This window comes from Opisthocomus hoazin, chromosome 15, assembly GCF_030867145.1.
Source record: "Opisthocomus hoazin isolate bOpiHoa1 chromosome 15, bOpiHoa1.hap1, whole genome shotgun sequence".
Taxonomy (NCBI): Eukaryota; Metazoa; Chordata; class Aves; order Opisthocomiformes; family Opisthocomidae; genus Opisthocomus; species Opisthocomus hoazin.
Genome location: NC_134428.1, coordinates 12621239 through 12645591, shown reverse-complemented (window position 1 = coordinate 12645591; position 24353 = coordinate 12621239). Strand labels below are relative to the sequence as shown.

Below are 24353 nucleotides of genomic sequence, written 5' to 3'. Positions count from 1 at the left end.
GACCAGTGCCGGCTCCCATCAGTCACGGCTGGCTCACGGTGCTGATGCCGGCATGAGCTGCATCCTCCTGGGGTGGTGGGTCACCAAGCAGAGAGGGCATCTCGGGACCGGGACCACTGGCGGTGGGGAAAAGCGAAAGCGGCTTTGGCAGCCAGGGTACGGCAGAGGTGGGACCCAGTCCAGGGGCCTGTGCCAACGGCGGGAGGTCGCCAGCTCCTGTCCCAGAGGGTGTACAGCCCCATTGATCCTATTAAAATGCTCCGAGCGGAGAAGAAACCTCATTTATTTCTGGTCTCGCTCTTCCCTGCAGCGCTCGGTGCCTCTTCCAGCCGGGCAGAAGCTGCTCCGCGCAGGCAGCCGGAGCCCCGGGCTGGGTCACGCGCGGGTGACCCCTGCCGCTGAGTCAGGCCCGGGGGGAAGCTGGAGCGCGGAAAAGCCCGTGACCGTGATGGGGAGTGAGCCAGAGGTGCCAGAGCAGGTGCCGCGCATCCCGCGCCGGAGGGGCTCCTCGGGCTGCCGAGCCTTGGGCCGAGCTGTGCTGCTCCGGGGGGCTGGGGCGAGGCACACAAAATGGCCGCTCCCCCAGGCCCGCGTCCCCCAGGGGGCGGCGGGGCCTCCCCACCCGGAGGCCGTGCCCGGGCCCGGCGTGGGCAAGGCCTCGCAGCGGCCCCGCAGCCTCCCGGGCTGCTGCCGCGGCTGCCACGCCCGCGTCAGGCCCCACGCCGGGCCCGCCGCCGGTGGCGGCTGCGGGACGCAAAGCGCGACGGGCTCCGGCCCCTTCCAAGGGACGGGGCGCTGGGCCTGCGGGCTGGACTACAACTCCCATGGTGCCGCGGGGCGGGATGGCCCCCGGCGGCCGCCGTAGCGCTCACGTGAGGGCCGGTGGCCCGGCGGGTCACATGACCTCCCGGTAGAGGCAGGGGCCGGCGGAGGTGCGCGCTGTCGCTGCCGCGCATGGCCAACGTCGCCAAGAAGGTGTCGTGGTCCGGTCGCGACCGCGACGACGACGACGAGGACGGGAGCGCCGGGGAGACCACCCCGCTGCTCAACGGCACCGGCCCCGGCGCGGCGGGCGCCGCCCGGCAGGTGGGCACCGGTACCGGCACCGGGATGGGGGCTCGGCCCCGTCCCGAGGCTCCCTGCGCCGGGGGGCTGCGGGAGGGGGGCTGCGGCCGGGGGTTGGGGCCGTGCGCGTTGCCCCGGGGCTGGGCGAGAGGTCGGGGCTCCCCCCCGGGGTCCCCCAGGCCGGGGAGGGCAGAGCCCGGCGCCGGGAGAGATCCATGGCCGGGCCCTCCCGGGGGGAAACCGGAGCGTGGGGGCTGGCTGACGGCCCGGCCCCTGTCACAGGCTGCCGGGACTCTGACAGGACCCCGTGGGGCCGGCTGCTGCCTGCTGCTGCCTGCTCGTCGGCCTGCACCCGTTGCTGCCGCTGCCCTTGTTGTTTCAGCTGGCAGTGCCCGCTGCCCGGCACCCAGACCCACGGCATGGCGGTGGGCACCGTGTGGCACGTAGGGACCCATGCCGGTGAAAAGCGAGTCTGGCGCGGGGCAAGTCACAAACCCAGCGAGGCCGATTCCTTCTGGAAAATTAATTCTTGGTAATTAACTGAAGAGAAGCTCTTCTCTGGAGTACCTGGAGGCCATCACTCAGTCTCTCTGCGCCGTGGCTCTGACCACGGCCCTTGCCGGGATGTCCTTGAATTTCCTCTGAAGAGTTTGCTGGGAGACCGGAGCTTGGAGGAGGAGGAGGAGGAGCGGTGCCAGCCTTTGGCAGCTGTTAGCAGGAACGACTCGCCAAGCATGGTTCTGTGCTGCCTTACTCCTGGGCAAGTCAGAACAGCAGGCTAATTAGAGGGAAATGCAGGGTTCATTAGGCTGGAAATGCGGGAGCAGGGTATGGCAGCTGGAAGGAGTCGCCTGTGCCGTTGCAGCTGTGCTGGTGTGAAAATAAAAATAATCTTCCCAGCCAGCACAACAGGACCCCGTGTATTTGCAGCACAGGTTGTCTTTAAACATCACGCGGCGAATTCTGCAGGTCTGAGGGTTGTTAAAATAGGGATTAACGAGATCTCGTGGCTGTGGATCAGTTAGGAAAGGGTTTTCCTGGCGGCTTGGAAGCAGTACCTGAGCCCCACTGCGGCTGGTGGTGGAGACGCGGCCCTGCCGATCTGATTCATTGTCACCGTGTCCCTTCACAGCGTGGACAACTCGGGTCCCAGCTGGTGACAAGGCGCTATGTGGCGTTTTCCTTAGCGAAGGAGGAGAGTGAGTACCTTGCCGGAGCTTCCAACCCACGGCTGCCCCCATTCCTCGTGTGCCCCTGACAGCGGCACCGACCTGGCAGTGGCGGCTGGGTTGTCACCATAGTGCTGGGGCTGCCATTTGGCACAGGGCAGCTGCTGCTCTCCCTCGGACGGTCCTTCGACCTGGGTGCCGTATAGTCGTGTAGATTGAAGCGGGAAGGCAGGATGGCTTTGGCAGAGAAACAGAGACTGGAGCTGCTTAGCTCACAGGAGACTTAAACCTGGGTTGTGGTAATACAGTAAAAATGGCCCCAGTGCAGCTTCTTCCCTTTCTCACATGCTTGTTTAATGGAAATGAAAGCGATCTTAATGTGACAAAAGGAAACACGGGTCTGTAGTTCCCCAGCTGACTGCTGCGAGCGACTGAGATCGAACTCTTCCGGGCAGAAGGTGAGGAGGGGCTGCGTAAACACACCGGTGACCACAGAGGGGATGCCCTGGGGCTGTGCCAGAGGTCTGCCCCGGTTTTGGGGCCAGCTGAGCGCTGCTCTGGAGCTGCCTGAGCCTTTGTCCGCTCACCAGGACTTTCCAGTGTCTTGAGTGTGTTAAGAAGCGAGAGGCGGCCTGTACGTCTGAGCATCACACCTGACGGGGGCTGCCCCTCTCCCGTGTTCTCGAGCTCTGCATGTCGGTTCTTGGGCTGAGAAGTGGCTGGACAGTTTTAGTAAGAGCAACCAGTTTCCACTGTCAGGCATTTTTTGAAAGAGAACACTTCTCCTTTGCTACCCACTGAGGATGTGCTCAGTGTCTGTGCTAAGACGCCTTGACTTTGGGATTGGTATAATGCTTTGGCTCCAGGGGGTGCCGTGGGTGTGGGCAGGGGGTCACCAAACCACAGACCAGGCTGCTGCTGGTGGGTGGCTCCTCCTCGTTAACCCCTGTGCCTTCATTCTGCATCTCTAGATGTTGTAGGTCTCATTTTCTTTAACTGCAAGTAATGGGGTGTAAAAGGCAACCTTTGTGGCCGGGTGGCGATGCCGGAGTGCTGCCACGCTTGCTGCAGTTGGAAAATCTGAGTAGGGGAGCATGTTCTCCTGGGAGAGGGAGAAAAAGAGAAGTCTGCTGGGTGAGCCCTGATGCCCATGAGCCACCCAGTGACGCAGCCTTGCAGCCTGGAGCCGTCCTTCCCACCCGAGCGGGTACCGGGGGCTCTGCGGCAGAGTGTGCTGGGGCTGAGCGGGCCCTGGAGACTAGAAATCCCCTTCCTTCCCTCCCGCTGCTTCTGCAGTACCGCTGTGGGGTCCTGAGGTGGTCTGCGCTTTATCTCATTGACGACAGAAAGCCACGTGCTTCCAGTTCGTTATGAGCAGCAGGAAGGTGATAAGGGGCAGCGTACGGTGGGGGTCTTCACGCCAGGCGGTGGTCGCTGGAGGTGGGTGATGCCCCGTGGCCTCACTGGCTGGTCCCTGTGGAAATGGGATGGGGAGCAGATCAGACGCTCTCCGCTTACGGTTCTTCCGAGCGACATTTGGGAGGCACTGCCAGGTCGCTCTGCATGCGGCCTGGGTTGGTTCTGTGGTGTTTCAGCCTCAGCTGAAGTTGTTCTGCTATTCGCAAACAGGGATCACTCTTCGAACGCTCTGCTTGCAGGTAGAACGCTGCTGTGGCATCACAGGTAGCAGACAGAGTGGCTTCTTGTCACCTTCGCCAAACCGGGGTGCTGCGGCCGTGCTGCTGCCTCCCTCCCCAACCTCTGATGCTCCGGGCTGGGGCGGGGATCTGCGTTCAGCTGCCACTGCCCGAGCTTGGAGATGGTCCTTTTGGGGCCTAAGTAGAAGGTGCTGGTTGAGACCTTCTGCCAGTTTTTTTTTCTTTTTTTCTTGTTGGAATTGATCCTGAGCTTGCTCTTGCCCATCTTGGGCACTACTGGAGCAAGTGGCAGCATGGTGTAGGAGAAAGGGCCTCGAGAGATCTCTAGCCCAGCCCCTGCTAAGAGCAGCAGATCTGTTAGGCCAGGTCGTTCAGGGCCATGTCCAGTGGAGATCTGAGGGTCTGACGGAGATCCTACACCCTCTCCGCCCCTGGGTTCAGTGTGTCACCACCCTCGGCATGAACGTTTGTCTTGGATATCTAAGCAGAAGTTCCCTTGCTGCAGCTTGTCCAATGCTTCTTGTCCTGTCGATGTGAAGCCTCCCTTCCCCGGACCTCCTGGCTGTGGTCGTGCACCACCCGGGAGGTGGTCGACCACCTCCACTGCAGGTTTGGGCCACTGACTCCTCTTCAACTCATCCCCCGGGCTTGCTGCAAGGGTTTTTTTCTAGCAAAGCTGCTTTCTAATCACTGGGGCGCATCCATCCCAGGCGCAGGGCTTTGCCTCTGTTGACCTTTGGGAGCTTCCCTGCAGCCTGGTGAGCTCCCTCTGAGGAGCAGCTCTACCTGCCAGCATACCAACTGCCCCGCTGACAAAGGCGTTAAGCAGTATTGGTCCAGATCAAGGCTCCGGACATCGCTTTGCAGAGCTTGAGGTGGGTAAGGAATTAGCTTTACCACCCAAGAGGGGCAAGTGCTGAGGGCTGGGTGCCACTGCTGCTTGTGCGTCGCTGTCGGAGGCAGGCTCAGTTGGCCCGAGAGCCTCTCCTGGGACAGGAGAGCTGTTAAGCCCTCTGCGTCCTCTGGGTTTTGCAACAGTGTTGTTATGTGGGCATTATCGTACCACGGTCACACCAACATCATATGTGCCGGGGATCAGCAGCTGTCTTGGCCTGAGTTTGAAAAACATCCGAAGGAGGGTAGTGTCGTCCATGTGCTCGGTGAATCTTTGAGCTATGCACAAATAACCTTCTGTCTTGGCTCCTGGCTGCCTGAATGCCCCCTGCCCCTCTTGTAAAAGTCAGATGCTGCTGGAAGTAGCTTTTTCCTGTCCTCCTGGCATGTGATCCCCATGCTGGGGCGAGATGGGAGCCAGCCCTCTGCTTGTCTGCATGGCAGAGGGATGCCAGGACTTAGAGGAAGGTGGGGCGTATTAAAAACACAATAGCAAAGTTCAGCTTCGGGTCCAACTGCAGTTCCTTTCCCTTCATCTGTGCTTGGGTCCTGCTGCCGCCTAATCTGTTGGGACCGGGAGTTGCTGTGCCGTGGCCGCTTGCTCCACAGGGAAGGGGGGCAGGGGATGTGTGGCACTGGTTTGGCCCCGTTTGGTCTCTCTGCGGACCCCTGTGACTAGCAGAAGAAGGATTTCCCCGAAGGGCTGGTCCTGTCTCGAGTCTGAGGTCTTGTTTCCTGAGGTCTGAGACCATGCATGAGCAGAGGACATGGCACTGGGGACCATTTCCAGCTCGCTGCCTTGATCTTGCCCCAGACATGTGGCATCTAACGGGAGCCTTAAATCTTTGTGCTATCTGAAGCCAGGCGGAGGTGTGTTCCCTCACGAGGTCTTGGCGCTGTCCCTCGCAGGGTTTCAGGGCGAGGGCCCTGTCCTTCCCCCCTCTCTGGGATGGCAGGGACACGGCTGGGCCCATGCGCCGGGCACCATGGCTGCTGAGCACCAGCGGGCGCTGCCTCCAGCTCGTGACTCTGCGTAAGTTCCCATTGGCGTCTCCCGGGGGAGGTGACAGCTCTGGGTGTGCCGGGCTTGTAGGAGCCCGTGGTGGGCTGCTCTGACTGCCGGGAAAAGGGCCCACCTGGATCCTTTCCAGGGGGATTGTGGAGCCATCATGGACCTCAGCCCCTCCTGTGAGCTCAGGCTGCTGGGGATGGAAGGGCACCGGAGAGAGCTGGAGAAGCTGGGGCAAAACCCGCCTGCGGGTCGGGGGGTAAATGAGAACGTGGCGCAGGCGGAGAAATGGGAAAATTGGTCAGGCTGCAAGCACAAAGGGATATTCTTCATTTGCGGCGACATGCGCAGCTCCCAGCCGCTCTGGCCTGCACGTTCCAGATGGGATCAATGGGGATTAGAGCGGCAGGGCTTGATCTGGGATCTGCCAGCCCCAGTAGAGAGGGACCGATGTGCCAGGGCCCCACTGTTGCTCACTGTCACTCTTTTGTTCTCCAGCCCTTTAGCCTGGCAGCTGGGAAGGGGTGAGGCTCCAGAGGGGAAGATCTTAAAATTGAGAAATGGTGTTTGGGCTGTGCTTAGTGACAGTGCTGCTCGCAGCCTTGTGCATCCCCGTGTTTCACAACAGCGGAGGGGTGACGACAGCTTGCCTGCTTCTACTGGGCTGCAGGCTGGCTCGGCTGCAGCCCAAGCCCTTGCCTACATCGTCCAGGAGATGAGAGGTGCCCCAAATAGTCCAAAAACTCCCGTGTTGTGCAACTGCGCTGCCAGTAACAAGCCCGAGTGGTCACCAGCAAAAGGAGAACCTGCTCCTTCCCAGTATAGCACTGGGGCTGGCTCAGAGCGGCGCCCGTGTCCCCGAGGCTGCGTGGGAGCAACGTGCACCGCTTCCTCTGTGTGCGCTGGCTGGCAGCCGGCCCGACCGCTGCTGTGGTCCCGGCTGCTCGGAGGGAGACGAACACACCGGTGCTCGTATCCCTGGCTGGGAACCCCTCCCGCGGAGCGAAGGGCAGAGCCGAACGTGGGGTACCGCACTCGTTTGCCAGGGGCTGTTGGTGACTCTTGCCAGCTCTCGGGGCTGCCGGTGCCGAAGGAGCTGCTGTTGGCTGGCATCTTTCCCTGGGTGAGCCGGCTCTGCCAGCTCACAGGTCGGAGCAGCTCGCCGAAACCCTGGCAGACTGCTGCTGCCTGGTGCTCGTTCCGGGGTGGTGGGTGCCACCTCCTCTGTGAGTCCTCCGAGAGCAGTCCTCTGCGGGGGCCTCTGGCCATGGGCAGAGCTCAGCGAGGGGAGCAGAGCACGAGCACCTGCCTGCCTACTGCTTCCCTCTGCCAAGGCTTGCAGGGCGTTCAGGAGCTGAGCCCATTTTCCCTTCTCTCCTCAGCTCACTCCTTCCTCCTTCCTGCGCATCGGGCAGCTGAGCAATGTGGACCTCAACGAGGATGTCCGTGAGCTGGTGAGTGGCACAGAAAGGGAACCGCCATTACCGAGATTCCCTTCCCTTCAACTAATAGCACTAGTGACTGCTTTTGTTGTCGTGTCGTGTCCCCCCTCCCGCCTCACATCCCGCTTGTCCCACGAGGGCTCCAGTGCTTTCTCATGGGCTGGGTGACCTTCACGGCATGGGCAGCTGCCTGTCGCTCTGCCTCAACCCTCGCTGCTTCCCCTTAGCTGCAGCACTGGCCAAAGGACGTCGTGGTCCCCTGCACCCCTCTGGGCACCAGCACCAGCCCACTGGCACAGGGACCTTCCTCCCCCAGGAGCAAATGCACAAGCGTCTGGGGTGGGAATGGAGTTCTTCCTTGTTGCCATGAGAGCTCCTTAAAGCTGCTTCTCTTGCCTGCTGCCCAGCTCAGCGTGAAGGCAGGGGAGGGGACGTGCAGCATGGCAGCAGCTGGGGTGAGGCGTCTCAGCCCTGGGAACAGGGCTAGAGGCAGAGGGGGCATCTTGCAAGAATTCTCAGGTTTCAAGTTATGCTCCCTCCGGCGCACCTGAAAAGCTTTTCTTCCCCAGATGGCCCTGCCTCAGGTCCAGAACTGTAGGAAGAGCAAATGAGAAGAAAACTTTAGCTAGATATTTCTTGTGGAATTCTTAAGTGAGAAGGAACATGTCTTAATCCGTCACCTTGGAGGACAGGCTGGGCTTTGGCCGTAGCTGTAACATGGGGCCGGGGAAGGGTGCAGGGTGCCACTGCCGCGGGGGCCCCTCTGGCACCTTGAGTAAATGCCCTAATTCAGAGCTGGGAGCAGCTTACACGGTCAAAGGTGTTTGGGAAACAGAATTTGGTTTCTGCCCAAAAACGTGGGCCTGCTTGAAATAGCTCCTTGCTTTCGGCCAAAGAATTTCCCGCTGAGGTGAAAGGTTGCCCTCCACCGGAGCATGCAGCTGCTCGGAGGCAGTGCCGGATCAACATGACAGCGTGGTACCTGGCTGGGCAAGCCCTCCATCTGCTCGTGGGGAAATGTCCTGCCCGGGGTTGGAGAGATGGTGAGCGAGGGTTCGTGCCTGGCAGCCTGTTCCAGCTGCCGTAAATCCCGTCCATCCTCCACTGGTGGAAAATCATCCCGGATCCCGGTCAGCCAGGCAGCTTGCACTCTGCAGTCCTCCCTGCCTCTCCTGAGCGTAAAAACTAGTGTTAAACCAGCAGTTACATGGCGGGTTGGAGGGTTGGACTTGGACCCGGCCGTCCTAACTTGTGCTTCGTGTCCCGCAGGAGACGGAGCTCCCTCGGCAGCGTCCCAATGAGATCCCCCACAACGAGAAGCTCCTGTCACTCAAGTACGAGGTAAGCGCCCATCTACCCCCGAGCCCTCTGGGACGCAGCAGGTGAGGTAGGTGGGGCTCGGGGCTGCCCAGCTAGGGGAAGTTCAGGGGGAAGGAGCGGGACTGAGGGAGGAAAATGATACAGCGGTGTGGAGGGGCAGGGGTGAGGGTCTGAGGGCAGCCCTCCCCAGCAAGGGCATCTCTTCCCCTGCACTGGACAGTAATAGCATCTCCCTTTCCTGAACCAGAGCCTGGACTACGACAACAGCGAAAACCAGCTGTTCCTGGAGGAGGAGAGGAGGATAAACCACGCGGTGAGTCTCGCTGTGACCCGGCTGCCCACCATGCCGGGGGAGGTTGTGCTCAAGCAGCGCTCGAGCTGGAGTGGTTTATGGGCAGTGACCAGCTTGTGACGAGCCATAAAACCTCAGGAGCGAGGACCCAGCGCAGGATGCTTTGAACGGGAGCTAGCCTGGGTGTGCATGGTGGCATTGCCGGGTGGCACGGGGCAGGTCCTTGAGCAGAGGGACTCCTGGAGCCATGCGAAGCATTTGCCCTGGGGGCTTTGGGAATCAGTGCCGCAGCAAGGAGCCCAACAGGAGGGGTCTGACAGAGGCAGGTGAGCTGGAAGAGCTGCTGTTAGGGATCCCACAGAGGGGCAAGAGCACTGGCTTAAACTAAATAAATTGTGGCCAGGCTTTGCAATCCTGGGTCAGCCAGCACCAGTTTTCCCTGGGCAGCTCTGAGGACAGCTGCCCAGGCTTAAGGCTACGTTGGGGATGGTGGCTGGGTGGGTTGGATTTCCCACAATGCTGGCGGGGACAAGGCTGGGTGGCAGCAGGGTCTGATGGCTGTCTGTCTGTCCGTCAGGCTTTCCGGACAGTGGAGATCAAGCGCTGGGTGATCTGTGCCATGATCGGCATCCTCACCGGCCTCGTTGCCTGCTTCATCGACATCGTGGTGGAGAACCTGGCTGGGCTGAAGTACCGGGTGGTGAAGGGCAGTATCCTCCCACAGGACCGTGGCTCCGGCCAGCTGGGAGCTGCGGGATCTCTGCTCATGGCAGCTGCAAGAAGGACGCCAGGGGAGAGGGCAGCGCTTCCTCGCCTGGGTTTGGCAGTACAGACCCTGCTCCCCAAGGTGTTTCCGAGTGTCCGGCCGCTCTGCGGTGCTGAGCTGTGGCCAGGCACTGCTGTAATGGGAGGAGGCTCCTCGCAGCAGCCCTGGCTGCTCCAAGTACACAGGATCTGCTGTGCTGCTGCAGCCCAAGTAGCATTTTAGCGACATGTTATCATGGTGGGAGGGATGGTACTGAAAGCATACTGGCCTTTCCTTGAACCACCTCCCCAGACATCGACAAGTTCACAGAGAAAGGGGGCTTGTCTTTCTCCCTGTTACTCTGGGCCACCCTGAACGCTGGCGTGGTGATGATGGGCTCCGTGATCGTTGCTTTCATAGAGGTAAGAGTTTGGAACTGGTCTGGGTTGGGGTATCCCTGCGCCTCCTGCCTGGCTAGTGACACAGGGGAAGCAGGGTCATGTCTCCAGAAAACATGCAAATTTGTGTAATAGCAAACATATTTCTACCAGATTGGCTCTTGGTAGTCCCAGTTCCTCAGCGTCGGCTGTAGCTGTGCTGTCAAGTTTCTCCTGGGGTGTCAGACCGGTGGGATGTGTGGCCCTTCGCTGGCAGCCTGGGGCAGAGGGTGTGCTCGGCTCTCACAAGCTGTGGCCCTGGCTCAGCCTCTCTGTGTTGGGCGTACCTGAGTGCCAGCAGAGCACCGGCTGGTCGGGCGCCTCGGGGACACGGTGGGGAGGACAAGCCAGAGACTGGGGCCAGTTATGGCTGGGCGGTGGGTGATGGCTCCCCACAGACCTGAGTCATCAGTATCTTCCTTGTGGTTTTGCCTTTGCTCTCCCTGGCCACAAAGTGTGAGCGTTCTGCAGCGCTGGGCCTCTCGCCACGGCACGGTGGTGGTAACATCCTAGTGTCCCCGAAGAACCCAGCCAGCTCCTTCTGCCTGGCACGTTTGCCCCTGGGGGCAGTGGGTGCCTCCCTCGAGCCCACCTTGAGAGCCTGTAAGTAGGCTTTGGCCTCATTTCTGAGCCTCCCCAAGGGGGTGCTTGGTGTGCCCCGTGCTCAGGGACAGGAGTAAGGTGGCCAGCATGTCCCCATCCTGTATGTGGCAGCCACTAACTCTGTCCCTCCTCCCGCAGCCCATCGCAGCCGGCAGCGGCATTCCCCAGATCAAATGCTATCTCAATGGCGTGAAGATCCCGCACGTTGTCCGCCTCAAGGTAGGAAGCGGGAGGTGGTGGGATGCGTCCCTGCTGCCCGTGATGGGGCCTGCTCTGCGGGGCTGGCCCGGGCAGATTGTGGTCCCATGGAGTGGTCCCTGCCTGTGCTGCAGCAGAGGAGGAGCTTGCACGAGCTCCTGGCCGCCCTGCTGTGCTGCCTGGCTCTGTAGCTGTTCCCCCGGCGTTGGGTGGTTAAACCTGCCCTGAGATTGGCAGCTGGTGCTGGGAAGAGCAGCTTTGGGGTGTTTGTGCTCTGGCCAAGAAAGGTAGCCAACGCCGTTGCCACAGTGGGGGTGGTGGGCTGAGAATCACAAGTTCCCGGGGTCACTGTCTCCTGCCTCTGCAGCTGGCTGGGTCTGGGTCCCCTGTGGCTGCCACGGTCGTATCACTTGTGCCAGTGTTGTGATGTGCTGTGCCTGTTGTCTCTGTGTTTGCAGACCCTGGTGATCAAAGTCTGCGGAGTCATCCTCTCGGTGGTCGGTGGCCTGGCTGTTGGGAAGGTGACGTGCACAAAGCACTCTCCGGCGCGCTCCTGGCGTGTTGGTACCCGCTGCTGGCATGAGTGCCGCAGCCTGTCACCGGCCTTGTGCTGGGAACGGGGCGCTGGTGGCCCTGCAGTGACTTCTCAGTTTTGCTCCCCGGTCTGCTGGCTGAGGTGACTGCAGCGTGGCCAGGCTTGGGGTGCCACTGAGCCAGCCCATGTGTGACTCGGCTGAGGGCAGGAGAGCAGCAGCCTGCGTCTGTCGGTGGTTGTCCCTGGGAATGTCAGGTGGGGGAGACCTGACTGCCCCATTGGGACCTACCTAGCTTGCTGGGATCGAAGGCAGGCAAGAGAAACCCCTGTACCTTTGGCTGGAGGGAGCGCTGGTGGGAACAAGAGGTGGCCATGGGAGCCACTTGCTAGAGTGAGGATTTAACGGGGGAAAATGGCAAGGTCTGTATTTCCTGGAGAGAAATACTAGTGGCCAGCTTCTTCAGGGCTGCAGCCTGGTGAGCAGCATTTGGCTGTCCCTGACTGTCCCTGGGGTTCTTCCTTCTCTGTTCTCCTCCCGTAGGAAGGACCCATGATTCACTCTGGAGCGGTAATTGCTGCCGGGATCTCCCAGGGAAGATCCACGTCTTTAAAGCGAGACTTCAAGGTTGGTGTGAGGGCCGACGGGCTGTGCTGCAGGTGCCCCTCCTGCGCCCAAACCGGGCGCTTCCTTGGGGTCGTGTACGGTATACCCTGTGTCTCCCCCAAACTTGTGCCCATGGCCAGCCCTAAACCTGCCTTTGCTGTGGTGTTTCAGATCTTCGAGTACTTCCGCAGAGACACAGAAAAGAGGGACTTTGTCTCGGCTGGAGCTGCGGCTGGCGTCTCGGCTGCATTTGGTGCCCCTGTGGGTATGTGTCTTGGCTCTCTGATGCCAAGCAGTGCCTGCACGTGGATCTCATCGGGAGATTGCTCGTGCTTGCACGGAGGCAGCTGCTGGGATCTGCCTGGGGCACTGCAGAAGCCCTCCCACAAAGTGCCCGGCCCCACTCCAAGCTGTCCTGCCCTGCCATGCAGGTCTTGGGGGGAGAGGAGAGGGGCAATCTGTCTTGGATCCCAAATGTTGCCTCCCTGGGGTGGAGGAGGGCAGTGGAGGGGCTTCACTGCGAGTGGTACGTCAGTGATGGCTTGGTGGGCTTGCTGGTCCCTTCGCCTGTGAGGTCTGGGGCAGTGTGGGGCACGTGCTGGGATGAATTTGGGTATCTTGGCTGGTGCTGTGAGCCAAGGGTCTGTGGCAGATGCCCCTTGTGAAGGTGTTTGTGTCTTGCATTTGCAGGGGGTGTCCTCTTCAGCTTGGAGGAAGGGGCTTCCTTCTGGAACCAGTTCCTGACGTGGAGAATTGTAAGTGCTGGAAAGCAGGAGCAGTAAGTTGAGGGCTGCCGGCACTGTTGTGAGGCATTGCCTTTTCCCAATGCCCTGCAGCCCCAGGCCTCCTGCCCTTGTCAGGTGCCGTGTGTAACGCATCCCAGGGAACAGCATCCCAGCTCCCTTTCTGTGCCCTGATCCTCAGGGGCTGAATTTGGACCTGGCTGAGCTCCATCTTGCTGCCAACCCCTTTCCAAGGGAGCTGCCTTGGGCTGTGCCCCAGGGCAACAGAGATGCAAAAGTAGGAGTGAGCCCCTGGTCAGTGTAAGCTGCCCAGGGTGCTGCCACAGGGAACGTGGCCCCTTGTCCCTGCCACACTGTGGGTACCAAGCCCGACCCGGGGGCCTCAGGGAGGTGGTTTGGGGTAGTGCAGGGGGTGCGTGTTGAGGGAGTGGGGCTGGAGGCGTCGGGCAGTGACTCTGGGCTGTGTCTCCTTCCAGTTCTTTGCCTCCATGATCTCTACGTTCACTCTGAACTCTGTCCTGAGCGTTTACCACGGCAATGCTTGGGATCTCTCCAGCCCTGGGCTCATCAACTTCGGCAGGTTTGATAATGAGGTATGGCACAGATATTCCCCACGTAGGGCTCTGTTGGAGGGGTTAGAAGCAGCCCACGGCAGTTTGAGGCCACCGGTCTGTCTTAAAACATCATCCAGGGGCTGAGGCAGGCTCTGTCCTAGCAGGCTGTGGGGTCTGGCCAGATCACTGCTCCACCAACCCCAGCAGAAGGCTTTTCTACAGCCGGGGCTGCAGGCTGTCCAAGGGAGATTTTGGGGCAGCTCTAGGAGCTGCTTGCTGGCGCAGGCTTGTGCTGTCCCAGCGGACAGCGACAGGCTGCGGGGCTGCAGATGGGCCAGGAGATCCGAAACTCATTTCTTTCTTGCTTGCAGAAAATGGGATACACGATCCAGGAAATTCCTATCTTCATCTTTATGGGAGTAGTTGGTAAGAGAGTGCTGCTCTTTCAATTTGATTAGTCTGAATAATTTCCTCTGTTCTCTGTCTGGTTCTAAAAAGCTTTGGAATCAAGTTTCCTGGGGAGAATGGGAAATCCATTAAACTCTGGAGCAGAGGCTACTTGTGGGGCTTACACGGGGGTGAGAGCTGGATCCTGGCCCAACCTTTATCCTTCTAGCAAAGATGAGCCACTTGAATCCACGTGCTGCAAAGTTGTTGAGGGGGGTGAGTGCATTGCAGCCGTGGGCAGCCCCTTGCTTTCAAACAAGCTGCCCTTGTCCCCATGGAGTGGGCCAGGGCTGTGACGCTGACGCCAACCACCTCGCTGCTGGTGCTGGGCCCCTCTTGGTGTCAGGTCCTGGCTGTCTCTGAGGGACAGCATCCAAGCGTCCCGGGGCTGCTGGACGGAGCACTGGATGGGCTGTTGATGTCTCCCGGAGCTGCATGGGTTCCTTGTGTCCTGGGCAGCTGTAGGAGAGCCTGGGACCTCCGTGCTGAGCTTTTCTTCTTTTGCATTCGCAGGCGGGATCCTCGGGGCCCTGTTCAATGCCCTCAATTACTGGTTAACGATGTTCCGGATCAGGTAAGAGCTCATGAGTAACTAAAGTGATTGACGTGGGTTGGCTGGCGCCTTCTGCGCTCCTTCAACGTGGCGTTCCCAGCCAGAGCAAGGCTGTGATCTCGCACTTGACGTGAGCAACAGCAGCCCCTGGAAGCTGGGAGGCAAAGATGCCATGTGCCTCTTGCTGCCTGTGGTCGAGGCTGTGACCGCAGCGTCCCACCATGGCTCTGACCCTGCTGAGTATTTCCCTTCAGTGGCCTGAGAGCCCAAAGAAGGGCACACACTGCGCAGACCTGGCTGTTAACGTGCTTCTGAGAGTAACGAGAGAACGAAGAGAGCGGCTAAAGTCATCCGAGCCCAGTCACCATCTGTTCAAACCCCGGGACTAGCCTCAGGGAGGGATGACCTGTGGCAGTGGAGTGGTGAGGGACCTGCAGCAGCGTCCAGAACATCGCTCCTCTTGGCCCTTCATGGGCCGTGGCATTCTGGGCTTGGCTCTGCACTGTCCCCACAACCAGATCTTGCCAGCCTTTCTGTGGGAGCAGTGCCCGGCTCCGTGCAGGGAAGGCAGGCAGGTCTGCTGGTGCTGGCTGGGCGAAGCTGCTTTGCTGCTGGCCTCCTGCCCCCAGCTCCCCATGGTAGCTTTGCCCGAGGACGGGGCACAGGACAGCCTGGCAGGGTCTGGGAAGGGAGCAGAGACAGCCAGCCCGTCTGTATGGCCAACGCAGCGTGCCGAGCCAGGCTGCGGGTGATCCTGTCCGCACCCTGGGGTGCCACCTCACTCCTCCGCTCCCTTCGCAGGTACATCCACCGGCCCTGCCTCCAGGTGGTCGAGGCCATGCTGGTGGCAGCAGTGACAGCGACCGTGGGGTTCGTCATGATATACTGCTCCAGAGACTGCCAGCCCATCCAGGGGAGCACGGTGGCATACCCCCTGCAGGTGGGAGATGCTGGAGAACGGCCCCCCAGGGTGGGGGGCACCCTGGGCAGAGGCTGAGGGCTGAGCAGGGAGATGAGACCCTGCTGGGTTTTGCGGCACTGCACCTCACAGTCAATACCTGCTGCCACAGGCAGAGCTGGAGACCCCAGCGTGGTGTTGGTGTGCTTGCTGCCTGGAGCTGCCTCCTCACTGGCACGCGTGTCACCGAGCAGCCGTCCTGCCCGGGTACAAGGCAGGCCGGATCTGCCACTGCTAACTCTCTCTTTTCTTTTCCCTCAGCTTTTCTGTGCTGATGGAGAGTACAACTCCATGGCCACTGCCTTCTTCAACACACCCGAGAAGAGCGTCGTCAACCTCTTCCATGACCCTCCAGGTCCGTGCACCGGGCAAGCGGGTCCCTGAATGTGAGCAGTGTGGGGCTGGGTTCGTGCAAGGTGGCCGGCCTGTTCCATGGGTGCTCATGGGACGAGGCACGGGACAATCAGCACAGCCTCGTGAGGGCACAGTGGGATCCAGCAACACACTACGCCTGCTCCTTTCCTGTGGTGGTGGAAGGAGGGGTGGATGCTGGACCTGGTGGCACCTACGAGCTCGGCCAGAAGGCTGTGGTCTCAGAAGCCTGTGGGCAAGGACCTGGTTTTGTTTGTGCATGTTTGCAAGCTGTCACTTCCGAGTTGCGTGGGAACATGTCTGACCCTCGCTGGCTGTCTGAAGTCTGTCCTGGAGATGTCCTTGGCTGTTTTCTTGATTAGCAGGGCCTCTTGCCCCAGAATGATTTTACCTTCTGGGCAGGTTGCGGGGGTGGATCTTAGGGTTTGGATTTGCTTGAGAAATGCAATTTGGCTCCCAGGTTCCAGCTCCAATTTCCCTTAGACCTAGTGTAACAACAGCGTGCCCTCTGCCTGCTGGTCTGAGTTTTGTGCCCAGCTGCATGTCAGCGGGGAGCAGACAGCTCAAAATTTGGAGACTTTCAGCCCAGAGAGTGCAGCTTGGCCACCTGAAGCCAAGCGGTGACTGTCCTGTGTCTCGGGGCCGCTCCCTGCGGTGCTGGGTCCTCCCTGGCTCAGGCCTTCGGTCCATTGCCCTCTCTGTGAAGAATAGTTGCAAAGTGCTCGTTTAAACTAGATTAGCAATCCTAAAATAGCAGCAGGCTGAGTCCCAGGGACAGCAAGGTCTCACTGTGATGGCACAGCCGCGTCGTGGGGCAGCTTGGGACTGGCCGGAGCAGCTGTGGGAGCTGCGGGACGGGAGCGGGTTTGCAGGACCTGCTCTGCTGAGTTGATCCCAAGCTGGTGGTAGGACCCCTGCCAGCTCACCAGCGTCTCTGTCCTCCTGGCCTCGTCCTCCAGCGCTGGCGGTCCCTTGGGGCTTTGGAGTTTGTCGTGCTGCCTCGTGGGAGGCTGGGAACTGCGGGACGGGAGGGGACAGGTCATCACGGGTGGACTGGTGGGACGGGAGGGCGTGGGATGGCACCGGCTGACTGGTGGGGCCCTTGGAGGGACAGAAACAACCTAAAGAACCGGTTTGAAAGGCTTCTGCTTCCGGGGTGGAAGGTGATGAGAGGGGCTTTCACTGCTGGGGGTTGTGTCGCGGGGCTGCTGCTGTCTGTTCTCCCATGGCCACACCCCATCGTGGTGTCCTCTGGGCTGCGGGACCAGCACTGACTCTCCATTCTGTCTCCACGTCAGGTTCCTACAACCCCATGACGCTGGGCATGTTCACGCTGATGTATTTCTTCCTGGCCTGCTGGACCTACGGCCTCACGGTGTCCGCAGGGGTCTTCATCCCCTCCCTGCTGATCGGCGCTGCCTGGGGGAGGCTCTTTGGCATCTCCCTGTCCTACCTGACCAAAGGCTCGGTGAGTCCTTGGGGGGAAGGGGGCACTGGGCGTGGGAGCCGCAGCACCCAGCCCTCCTCCCTCACCACTGGGCAGGCAGCACACGTGAGCAGCGCGCATGGAGCTGGCTAAGACCTTGGCACAGCAGTCTGGGGTGGGTTGGCTCCTCGCTTGATGTCTTCCTGTGCTGGGTCTGGGCTTTCCCACATCCCAACGGAGCCTTGGCAGCAGCTGGGCTGTGCAGGCAGCCTCAGGCACTCCTCCCCACTTTGGAGGGGATTTTGGGGGCCAGGGCACTGCTCACTCTCTCTGGATGCCCTGGAGCCAGCAGCTGACTCAGCTCCTTCTCTCTCCTGTGCTCAGATCTGGGCTGATCCCGGGAAGTACGCCCTGATGGGAGCTGCCGCACAGCTGGGTGAGTTCCCCATGGCACAGTCTTGGCCACCTCCTGCTCGTGTTGGGGCGAAGGTGGCATGGGAAAAAGTGATCCCTGCTTACCTGGCACAGCTTCTTCCCCGGCTGAAGCCCAGCCTGGCTGTTGGCTTCCTAACGACCCTGCCAAGCACAGGCAGTGCTTGGGGCACTAGCGAGGGCTGGGCTCATCCAGGGCACCCTTGTGTGTGCAGGCAGTCCTGGATCATCGTGCGGAGACTGAGGGACCTCCGGTGTTCTGCTGTCCCCTCGCCTCGTGTTTTCCTGCCCTCCTAAACCCCCAAACCCCTTGGGTGTCTCTCACAGGTGGGATAGTGCGGATGACACTGAGTCTCACTGTCATCATGATGGAGGCAACAGGCAATGTCACCTATGGCTTCCCCATCATGCTGGTGCTGATGACGGCAAAGATTGTGGGAGACTACTTTGTAGAGGTGAGGGCTGGTGCACTCACCGGGACATAGCGAGAGGCTGTGGGTCAGGGTTGGTGCTGCTGGGGAGCCGTGGGGTGGGCCAGGACAAGCGTGTGCTCCCTCTCAGAGGTGACCTGCTGCCTGGCTGTACCCCTCAGCATCTTGCCAGGCTTCTCCTGACAGCTTGGCTCTCGTTGCAGGGGCTCTACGACATGCACATCCAGCTGCAGAGCGTGCCGTTTCTGCACTGGGAGGCCCCGGTGACATCCCACTCCCTCACGGCCAGGTGGGTCGGCTGGGGGCTGCTTGTTGCTCCTGGGGCTGCAGCTTTTGGACCACGCTGTGGGCCTGAGCTGGAAATGAAGCTGGTGACATGCTGCGGTCCCAGGAGCCTGCTGTCCACTGGTGCCACCAGCCTAGCTCCTTCCCCAGCAGGGAATGTGCCTTGCAGTGCATTCCCTCCCCATGTCCCTGGCAGATTTCGGGGACAGAGGAGGCATCAGGGCTCTGGAGGCGTGTATACTGGGGGGGATATTTGGGGCATGCTGCTGTGGGGCTGTGTTTCACACCGAGCTTTCCTCCAGGGAGGTCATGAGCGCTCCTGTCACCTGCCTGCGGAGGCTCGAGCGAGTGGGCACGGTTGTGGACATCCTCAGCGACACCTCCTCCAACCACAACGGCTTCCCGGTGGTGGAGAGCAGCCCTGATGCCACGCAGGTGGGCTGGGCGCCACTTGTGAGGGGATGCAGCTGGCGGTCGGCCACGCCAGGGCTGGCTGTGGTGTGGGACCCTCGCCCCGTCTCATGCACAGTACTCTGTCACAGGTGGCAGGACTGCGGGGTTTGATCCTGCGTTCCCAACTCATCGTCCTCCTGAAGCACAAGGTGGGTGATGCTGCGTGGAGGCCGTTCGGACTGTGTGTCTGAGCCCCGGTGCCCCTGTCCTGCTGCTGTCTCGGGCCCCGTGGTGCCTGCCTGGCTCGGGAGGAGCTGGTAGAGGGTCCCTTGTCATCTCCCTCAGCTCACCTGAGGGGACGGTGAGGGCTGCCGTGCTGGGGTGACCCCAGCATCATCCTACACCCTGCTGGGACCACAAAGCCCAAGTGGGTGGGAAACAGGCTGGTCTTCTGCAGATGGTCCATCTGCCCCATGCTCCTGCCCTCTTCCCTCCCTGCCCCTGTGCAGCGCCCTGGCTCCGGTGCCCATTGGTGCTGTGGGATGGTCCCTGATGGTCTCTTTCTTCCCAAGGTTTTTGTGGAAAGGGCCAACCTGAGCCTGGTGCAGCGGCGGCTGAAGCTGAAGGATTTTCGGGATGCCTACCCCCGCTTCCCCCCCATCCAGTCCATACATGTCTCCCAGGACGAGCGTGAGTGCATGATCGACCTCAGCGAGTTCATGAACCCCTCGCCCTACACCGTGCCTCAGGTAATGGCCAGGGTCCCCTCCGCACCCCGACACCTCAGGGGTCATGAGTGGGCGATGGGTGCTGGCTGGGGATGCCGCAGCTCACGCAGCCCCGCTCTGCCTTGCAGGAGGCGTCGCTGCCGCGGGTGTTCAAGCTCTTCCGAGCCCTGGGACTGCGGCACTTGGTGGTTGTGGACAATCGCAACGAGGTGAGTCCCTGCTCGCTGTGTGCAGGCGGCCCGGGCTTGTCCCCAGGCTGCGCATGCCAGCGTGGGGCTGTACCCTGTCCCTGTCCCGGCAGGTGGTGGGCATGGTCACCCGCAAGGATCTCGCCAGGTACCGGCTGGGGAAGGAAGGCCTGGAGGAGCTCTCGCTGGCGCAGACGTGATGCAGGGTGATGCTGCCCAGTGGAGACAGAGCCCTGGCCCCACGAAGCCGGGGACCCCTTTTTGCGGGAGGCAGGGAGAGGACTGGGCCAGCCTGTGCAGGCATCGCGGTGCCTGGAGCACCGGCATGGCCGTGCTGACCCAGCTCTCCTGCCCACCGCTGCCTTCCCACATCTACTGCCTCCTCTTCTCACCCCTTCCCCTGCTTCCCCGAGGGATCGGAACGCTCCGTTGGCTCCTGGCATAGGCTCTGCCCGAGCGCTGGGTGAAGGCTGGGGTGTACCAGGCAGAGCTGAAGTGTCCTGCTGAGCTGGGCACAGTCCTCTGCCACGGCGCGTGGCCTCCATAGCCCCGTCCACCCCGCTTGGGCTGTGTGGGACCTAGCCCTGCCCTGGCCCTTGCCCTAGGCCCTGCGTGGAGAGCGGAGGGGATGTGGTGGGGCTCCCCCCTGCCCCATGCTCCTGCCGGCTGTGCCGCGCTGAGCCCTGGGGCAGGCGCTTGCATCTCTGCCCCTCCGGACGGAGGAGGGGGCCGTGCCCTGCTCCGCTGCGCAATAAAAGGGCTCCCATGGTTCAGCAGCTGCCGCCTCTTGCTCTTTCTTGGCTCTCTTGGCCCCTCTGCCCCCAGCCTGTGCCTGGGGAGACACCCCTGGGGCTCAGGGCAGGGCCGGGGAGGAGAAAGCTGCCTGCTCTGGGGCGAGGTTGCTCCTGCAGCCTGGGTCCCTGGTGCGTGCCCCTCTGCCACTCCTGCCCTGCTCCCACTATTGCTGCTGCCTCTCCCCTCGGCCCGTGCCGGGGTCTGGAGTCACCCCTGGGTGTGTTTCTGCACTTGCTGCAGCTTCTTCTGGCCCTTCCTGGCAGCCTGGGCCCTGCCAGGCACCCCAGAACCCACCACCAGCCCTGGATGGGGCCGGGGGAGGGAGCAGAGCCTTCGCTCCCCTGGGTGATGAGGAGGGCTCCAGCCATGGCACCTCGCCTCCCCATCTCCCCCCATCCTTGCCCTTCCCCTTGGCATTGCCCCCTGCCCTGGCTTGGGGCTGCCTCCTCCTCCTCCCTTGGGGTGGGGGGGCTTTTGACTGCGGGATACTGTGCTGGAATAAAGCCTGTTTGTACTTTTATTGTGGTGCTGCCTCTCTGTTGCTTCCCTTCTTCCCCCGGTGCCACTGCTCAGGCTCAGCACCTGCTGCTGGGGCTGGCGGGTGAAGGAGGGGGGCCAGGGCCCCCCCCATCATTCTCAGCAGCTCGGGCAGGGCTGGAGTGCTCAAGGTGGGGGATGACAGCTCCTTCCCGGGCGCTTTTCCCTTTCAAGGCCAACAAAGAGCCGTGACAAAGCCGGAAATGCCTCGGATGGGCCCTGGTAACGGCTCCAGGGCTCTGGAGGGAGCCTGGTCCGGTGATGGGGGCTGTGGGCAAGGGCCAGCTGCGCTCGCTGTGCCCTGGGTCAGCCCAGCTCTCCCCAGTGGGTCCGGTTCCTGGGGCTGGGGAGCTGTGGGGTGCAGTGGTCCCCGCGGTGGTGACAGGTCCCCGTCGGGTGCTGGCAGCCGGGTGCTTTGTGAGGCCCCGCGTCGCCCTTTGCCCCGGCGCGGCCGAGATAAGGGGAAGGGATCCACTGACTTGGGCCGCAGAGTAAACACGGGCTGCTGGCTCCTGCCGGCACCGCGCTTCCCTCCTCCTCCCGCTGCCGGGGCAGCCGGCGGCCCCTCGAGAGCCACGCTGAGCCCTTTGTCACTGGCGGCAGGGCACCGCGGTGGTGGGTGGCAAAGGACGCCGCACGTGCTGGTGCCTGGCGGGAGTCATTTATTCACTCGTCCCGTTGCCGGCTCCCACCCAGCAGCTCCAGGTGCCCGGTGCTGGCACCGTGGCTGCCGGGTTTATCATTAACCGGGCGGCACGTGGCGGGGCCGGGGGCCCCCGGGGCCATGGTGGGGTCACAGCCCGGCGAAGGGCTCGGCCTCCAGCCCCGGCCGGCTCGGTTCGGGCAGCAGCTCCTGCCCGGCTCCCGGCAGCTCCAGCCCCGGCTCCGCCGTCCAGTTGGCCAGGAGGTCGCTAAAGTCGGGGGTGCTGGCGTGGAGGAGGCCAGCGGGGCCGGGGCCCGGCTCCCTCCAGAAGGAGGGCGGCAGCTTCCTCCGGTGCATGGGGGTGATGTGGCCATATTTCCTCTCCAGCCGCTGCGTCTTGCCGCCGGCCGCCTGGGCCGGCAGGCACCGGTGCACGCCGTACTCGAAGAGCTCGGCCAGCGGCCCCAGCCTGTGCATGGCCCCGGGGCCGCCCCGCAGTGCCATGGCCTCGGGCTGGGCCTTGGCACGCCGGGACGAGCCGCAGTCCTCGGGCACGGCACGGCTGCCAGCGGCTTCCTCCCGGCCCCGCCGCCCGAAGTATCGCTGGATGTCGCAGCTGATGAGCTCTGAAAACTTGAGGAGCTGCAGGGTGGTCTCGGTGGCGCTGGGGACGGCCAGCTCCTGCCCCGTGCTCTCCTCTGCCGTCTCCTCCTCCTCTTCCTCCTCTTCCTCCTCCTCCTCAGAGAGGTCGGGGAAGTCGGGCTCGGGCCGCGCAGGCAGCAGCAGGCTGTGTGGGAAGGGCGAGGGCAGCCACAGCTCGGCCAGGGGCCGGATGACGCCCGCAGCCATGTCGGCACGCAGGGGCACCCCGGGGCCCGGGCTCACCCTGTGGGCAGGGACAGCGGGGTGAGGGTGGCACGCACCCCGGCACCATCCCCAACCCACCGCCCCAGCGGCACGTGGTCCTGAGGCGGCAGGGCGACTGTGTCGTGCCACGCCATGGCCGTGGTGGGCTGCAGAGCAGCGGGGACATCCCCCACAAGCCATGGGATATGGGGCAGCAGGGACATCCCCACCCAGACATTGGACACAGGGCAGCGGGGATGTCCCCACCAAGACATTGGACATCGGGCAGCAGGGATGTCGCCACCAAGATGTGGGACAATGGGAATGTTCCCACCAAGTCACAGCGTCTGGGGCAGCATGGATGGCCCCATTGACCCTTGGGACATGGGGCAGCAGGGATGTCCCCACCTAGCCATTGGACACAGGGCAGCAGGGATGTCCCCACCAAAACATGGGATGTGGGACAATGGGAACGTTCCCACCAAGTCACAGCATCCAGGGCAGCAGGGATGTCCCCATTGACCCGTGGGACATGGGACAGCGGGGATGTCCCCACCAAGACATGGGATGTGGGACAATGAGAATGTTCCCACCAAGTCACGGCGTCTGGGGCAGCAGGGATGTCCCCACTGACGTGCGGGACTTGGGGCAGCAGGGATGTCCCCACCAAGCTATTAGAGGTAGGGCAGCGGGGATGTCCCCCCTGAGCCCCGAGCCCTGCCCTGCAGGTTTCCCTGCAATGGTGCAAACCCGGCCACCTCCCCGTACCGCCGTGGTGGGCTCTGGTCGCGACTGGGTCCTGCTGAGCTGGATGCGACCCCTCTGCAGCTACCGGGGTCCCCAGCCACGTGTCAGGGACTGCCATTGCCCCAGCCCCAGCCCCGAGAGGGTCTTGGGGCAGGGAACAAATCCCGGGGGACAAATCCTGCTCCTGCCACACCAAGCACGGTGCCGTCCCCACCGTGGGACCCCCGGTCCTGCATCCGTGCTGCCCCGGGACAGGCGGTGAGGGGCTCAGCCTCCCCGGGCTGGCCCAGCAACGGAGCCAGCCTGCCCTGCTGCCACACTCAGCCAGAGAATCGCCCTGGTGCCGGAGGGCATCGCCGGGGAACGCGGCTCGGCACTCACCTTGGCGCTGCCGCCCGGCCATGCATAGGCTCCCGCGCTGCTCCCCGTCGCCGTCCCTCCACCTGGGCCTGAAGTATTTATAGCGGAGCGGCGAGCTGACGGCTGGCAAATATTTGGTAGCTGTATTGTAATAGTAGACTCGGTAAACAGAGCTGGGGTTTGCTTTAGCACCCAGCAACGGGAGAGCGGCGCGGGGAGGGACGTGGGGACGGAAGGCAGGGCTCACCTTAATGGTTCACTAGCCAGGGGATTTTCAAGTGTTGTTCCTGTAAATTCACCTATTAAATCGGCAGCCCCAGCTGCCAAACTGCCCGCGCACTCGTGCCGAGGGCTCTTATCTCCCCACTGATTGGAGGCGAAATCAAGCTTTGTCAAATAGGCATAAAATTAAATTTCATGCTATTTTGACTCCTGGAGTAGGGATCTTCTGAAGAACACACTGCGTATCGAGCAATGCCTCTGCAAACAGGCGCCGCCGCCGCGGCTGCAGCGGGCGAAGCCTCTCTGTGGGGTCCCCCCGGGGGCTGCACAGCCCCCCTGCGGGTCCGGACCCCCGTCTCCAGCCCGACGCCCGCCCGAGACAGGCGTGGGGCTCCCCGAGCAGCCCCAGGGTGGGGTCTGGAAGGTTTCGAGGTGGCAGGATACGTCCCCGATGGCACGGCCGGGAGGAAGAGGTGCTGCAGGGTGCTGTGCTTCAGGTGGGATGGGGGTTTGGGTGGCTGGGGCCCGTGGCTCTTGGACAGAGATGGGGACACGCGGTGTGGAGAGCGGCTGGGCCAGCCCCAGCTGGGGACAGCAACTGGGACGGCACCGTCATCACTGTGGACCGGGCACCGGGGTACCCTGCGTCTCCACCACAGCCTGCAGCCATGCCGGACCGCGCCAGCGTGTGAGCGACCGAGGCCGGCGACGAGGGCGAGCAG

General features: G+C 62.2%; 2 protein-coding genes across 3 annotated transcripts; one reads left to right on the top strand and one right to left on the bottom strand.

Annotated features, from left to right (window-relative positions):
• Window positions 1-905: 905 nt before the first annotated feature.
• Window positions 906-20257, top strand: CLCN7 (chloride voltage-gated channel 7). Its single transcript, XM_075436729.1, has 25 exons — window positions 906-1086; window positions 7178-7249; window positions 8507-8578; window positions 8805-8870; window positions 9427-9559; window positions 9907-10016; window positions 10773-10853; window positions 11291-11353; window positions 11909-11992; window positions 12143-12236; window positions 12662-12726; window positions 13191-13307; window positions 13640-13694; window positions 14229-14289; window positions 15070-15208; window positions 15488-15581; window positions 16897-17066; window positions 17409-17460; window positions 17784-17911; window positions 18091-18176; window positions 18475-18607; window positions 18715-18774; window positions 19138-19314; window positions 19422-19502; window positions 19595-20257. Exons 1-25 carry the CDS (start codon window positions 955-957, stop codon window positions 19679-19681), a joined length of 2412 nt encoding a protein of 803 aa, XP_075292844.1. The 5' UTR covers window positions 906-954; the 3' UTR covers window positions 19682-20257.
• Window positions 20258-21511: 1254 nt separating this feature from the next.
• On the bottom strand, window positions 21512-23486 carry PERCC1 (proline and glutamate rich with coiled coil 1). Of its 2 annotated transcripts, none has more exons than XM_075436748.1 (2): window positions 23431-23486; window positions 21512-22243 (listed from the first exon to the last, which is right to left on the bottom strand). In XM_075436748.1, the coding sequence occupies exons 1-2, from the start codon at window positions 23454-23456 to the stop codon at window positions 21607-21609; spliced, it is 663 nt and encodes a 220-aa protein (XP_075292863.1). In that variant the 5' UTR covers window positions 23457-23486; the 3' UTR covers window positions 21512-21606. The 2 variants fall into 2 exon arrangements, with proteins under 2 accessions (XP_075292863.1, XP_075292862.1); XM_075436747.1 differs by having other exon boundaries at window positions 21512-22342; window positions 23431-23481.
• Window positions 23487-24353: the final 867 nt, after the last annotated feature.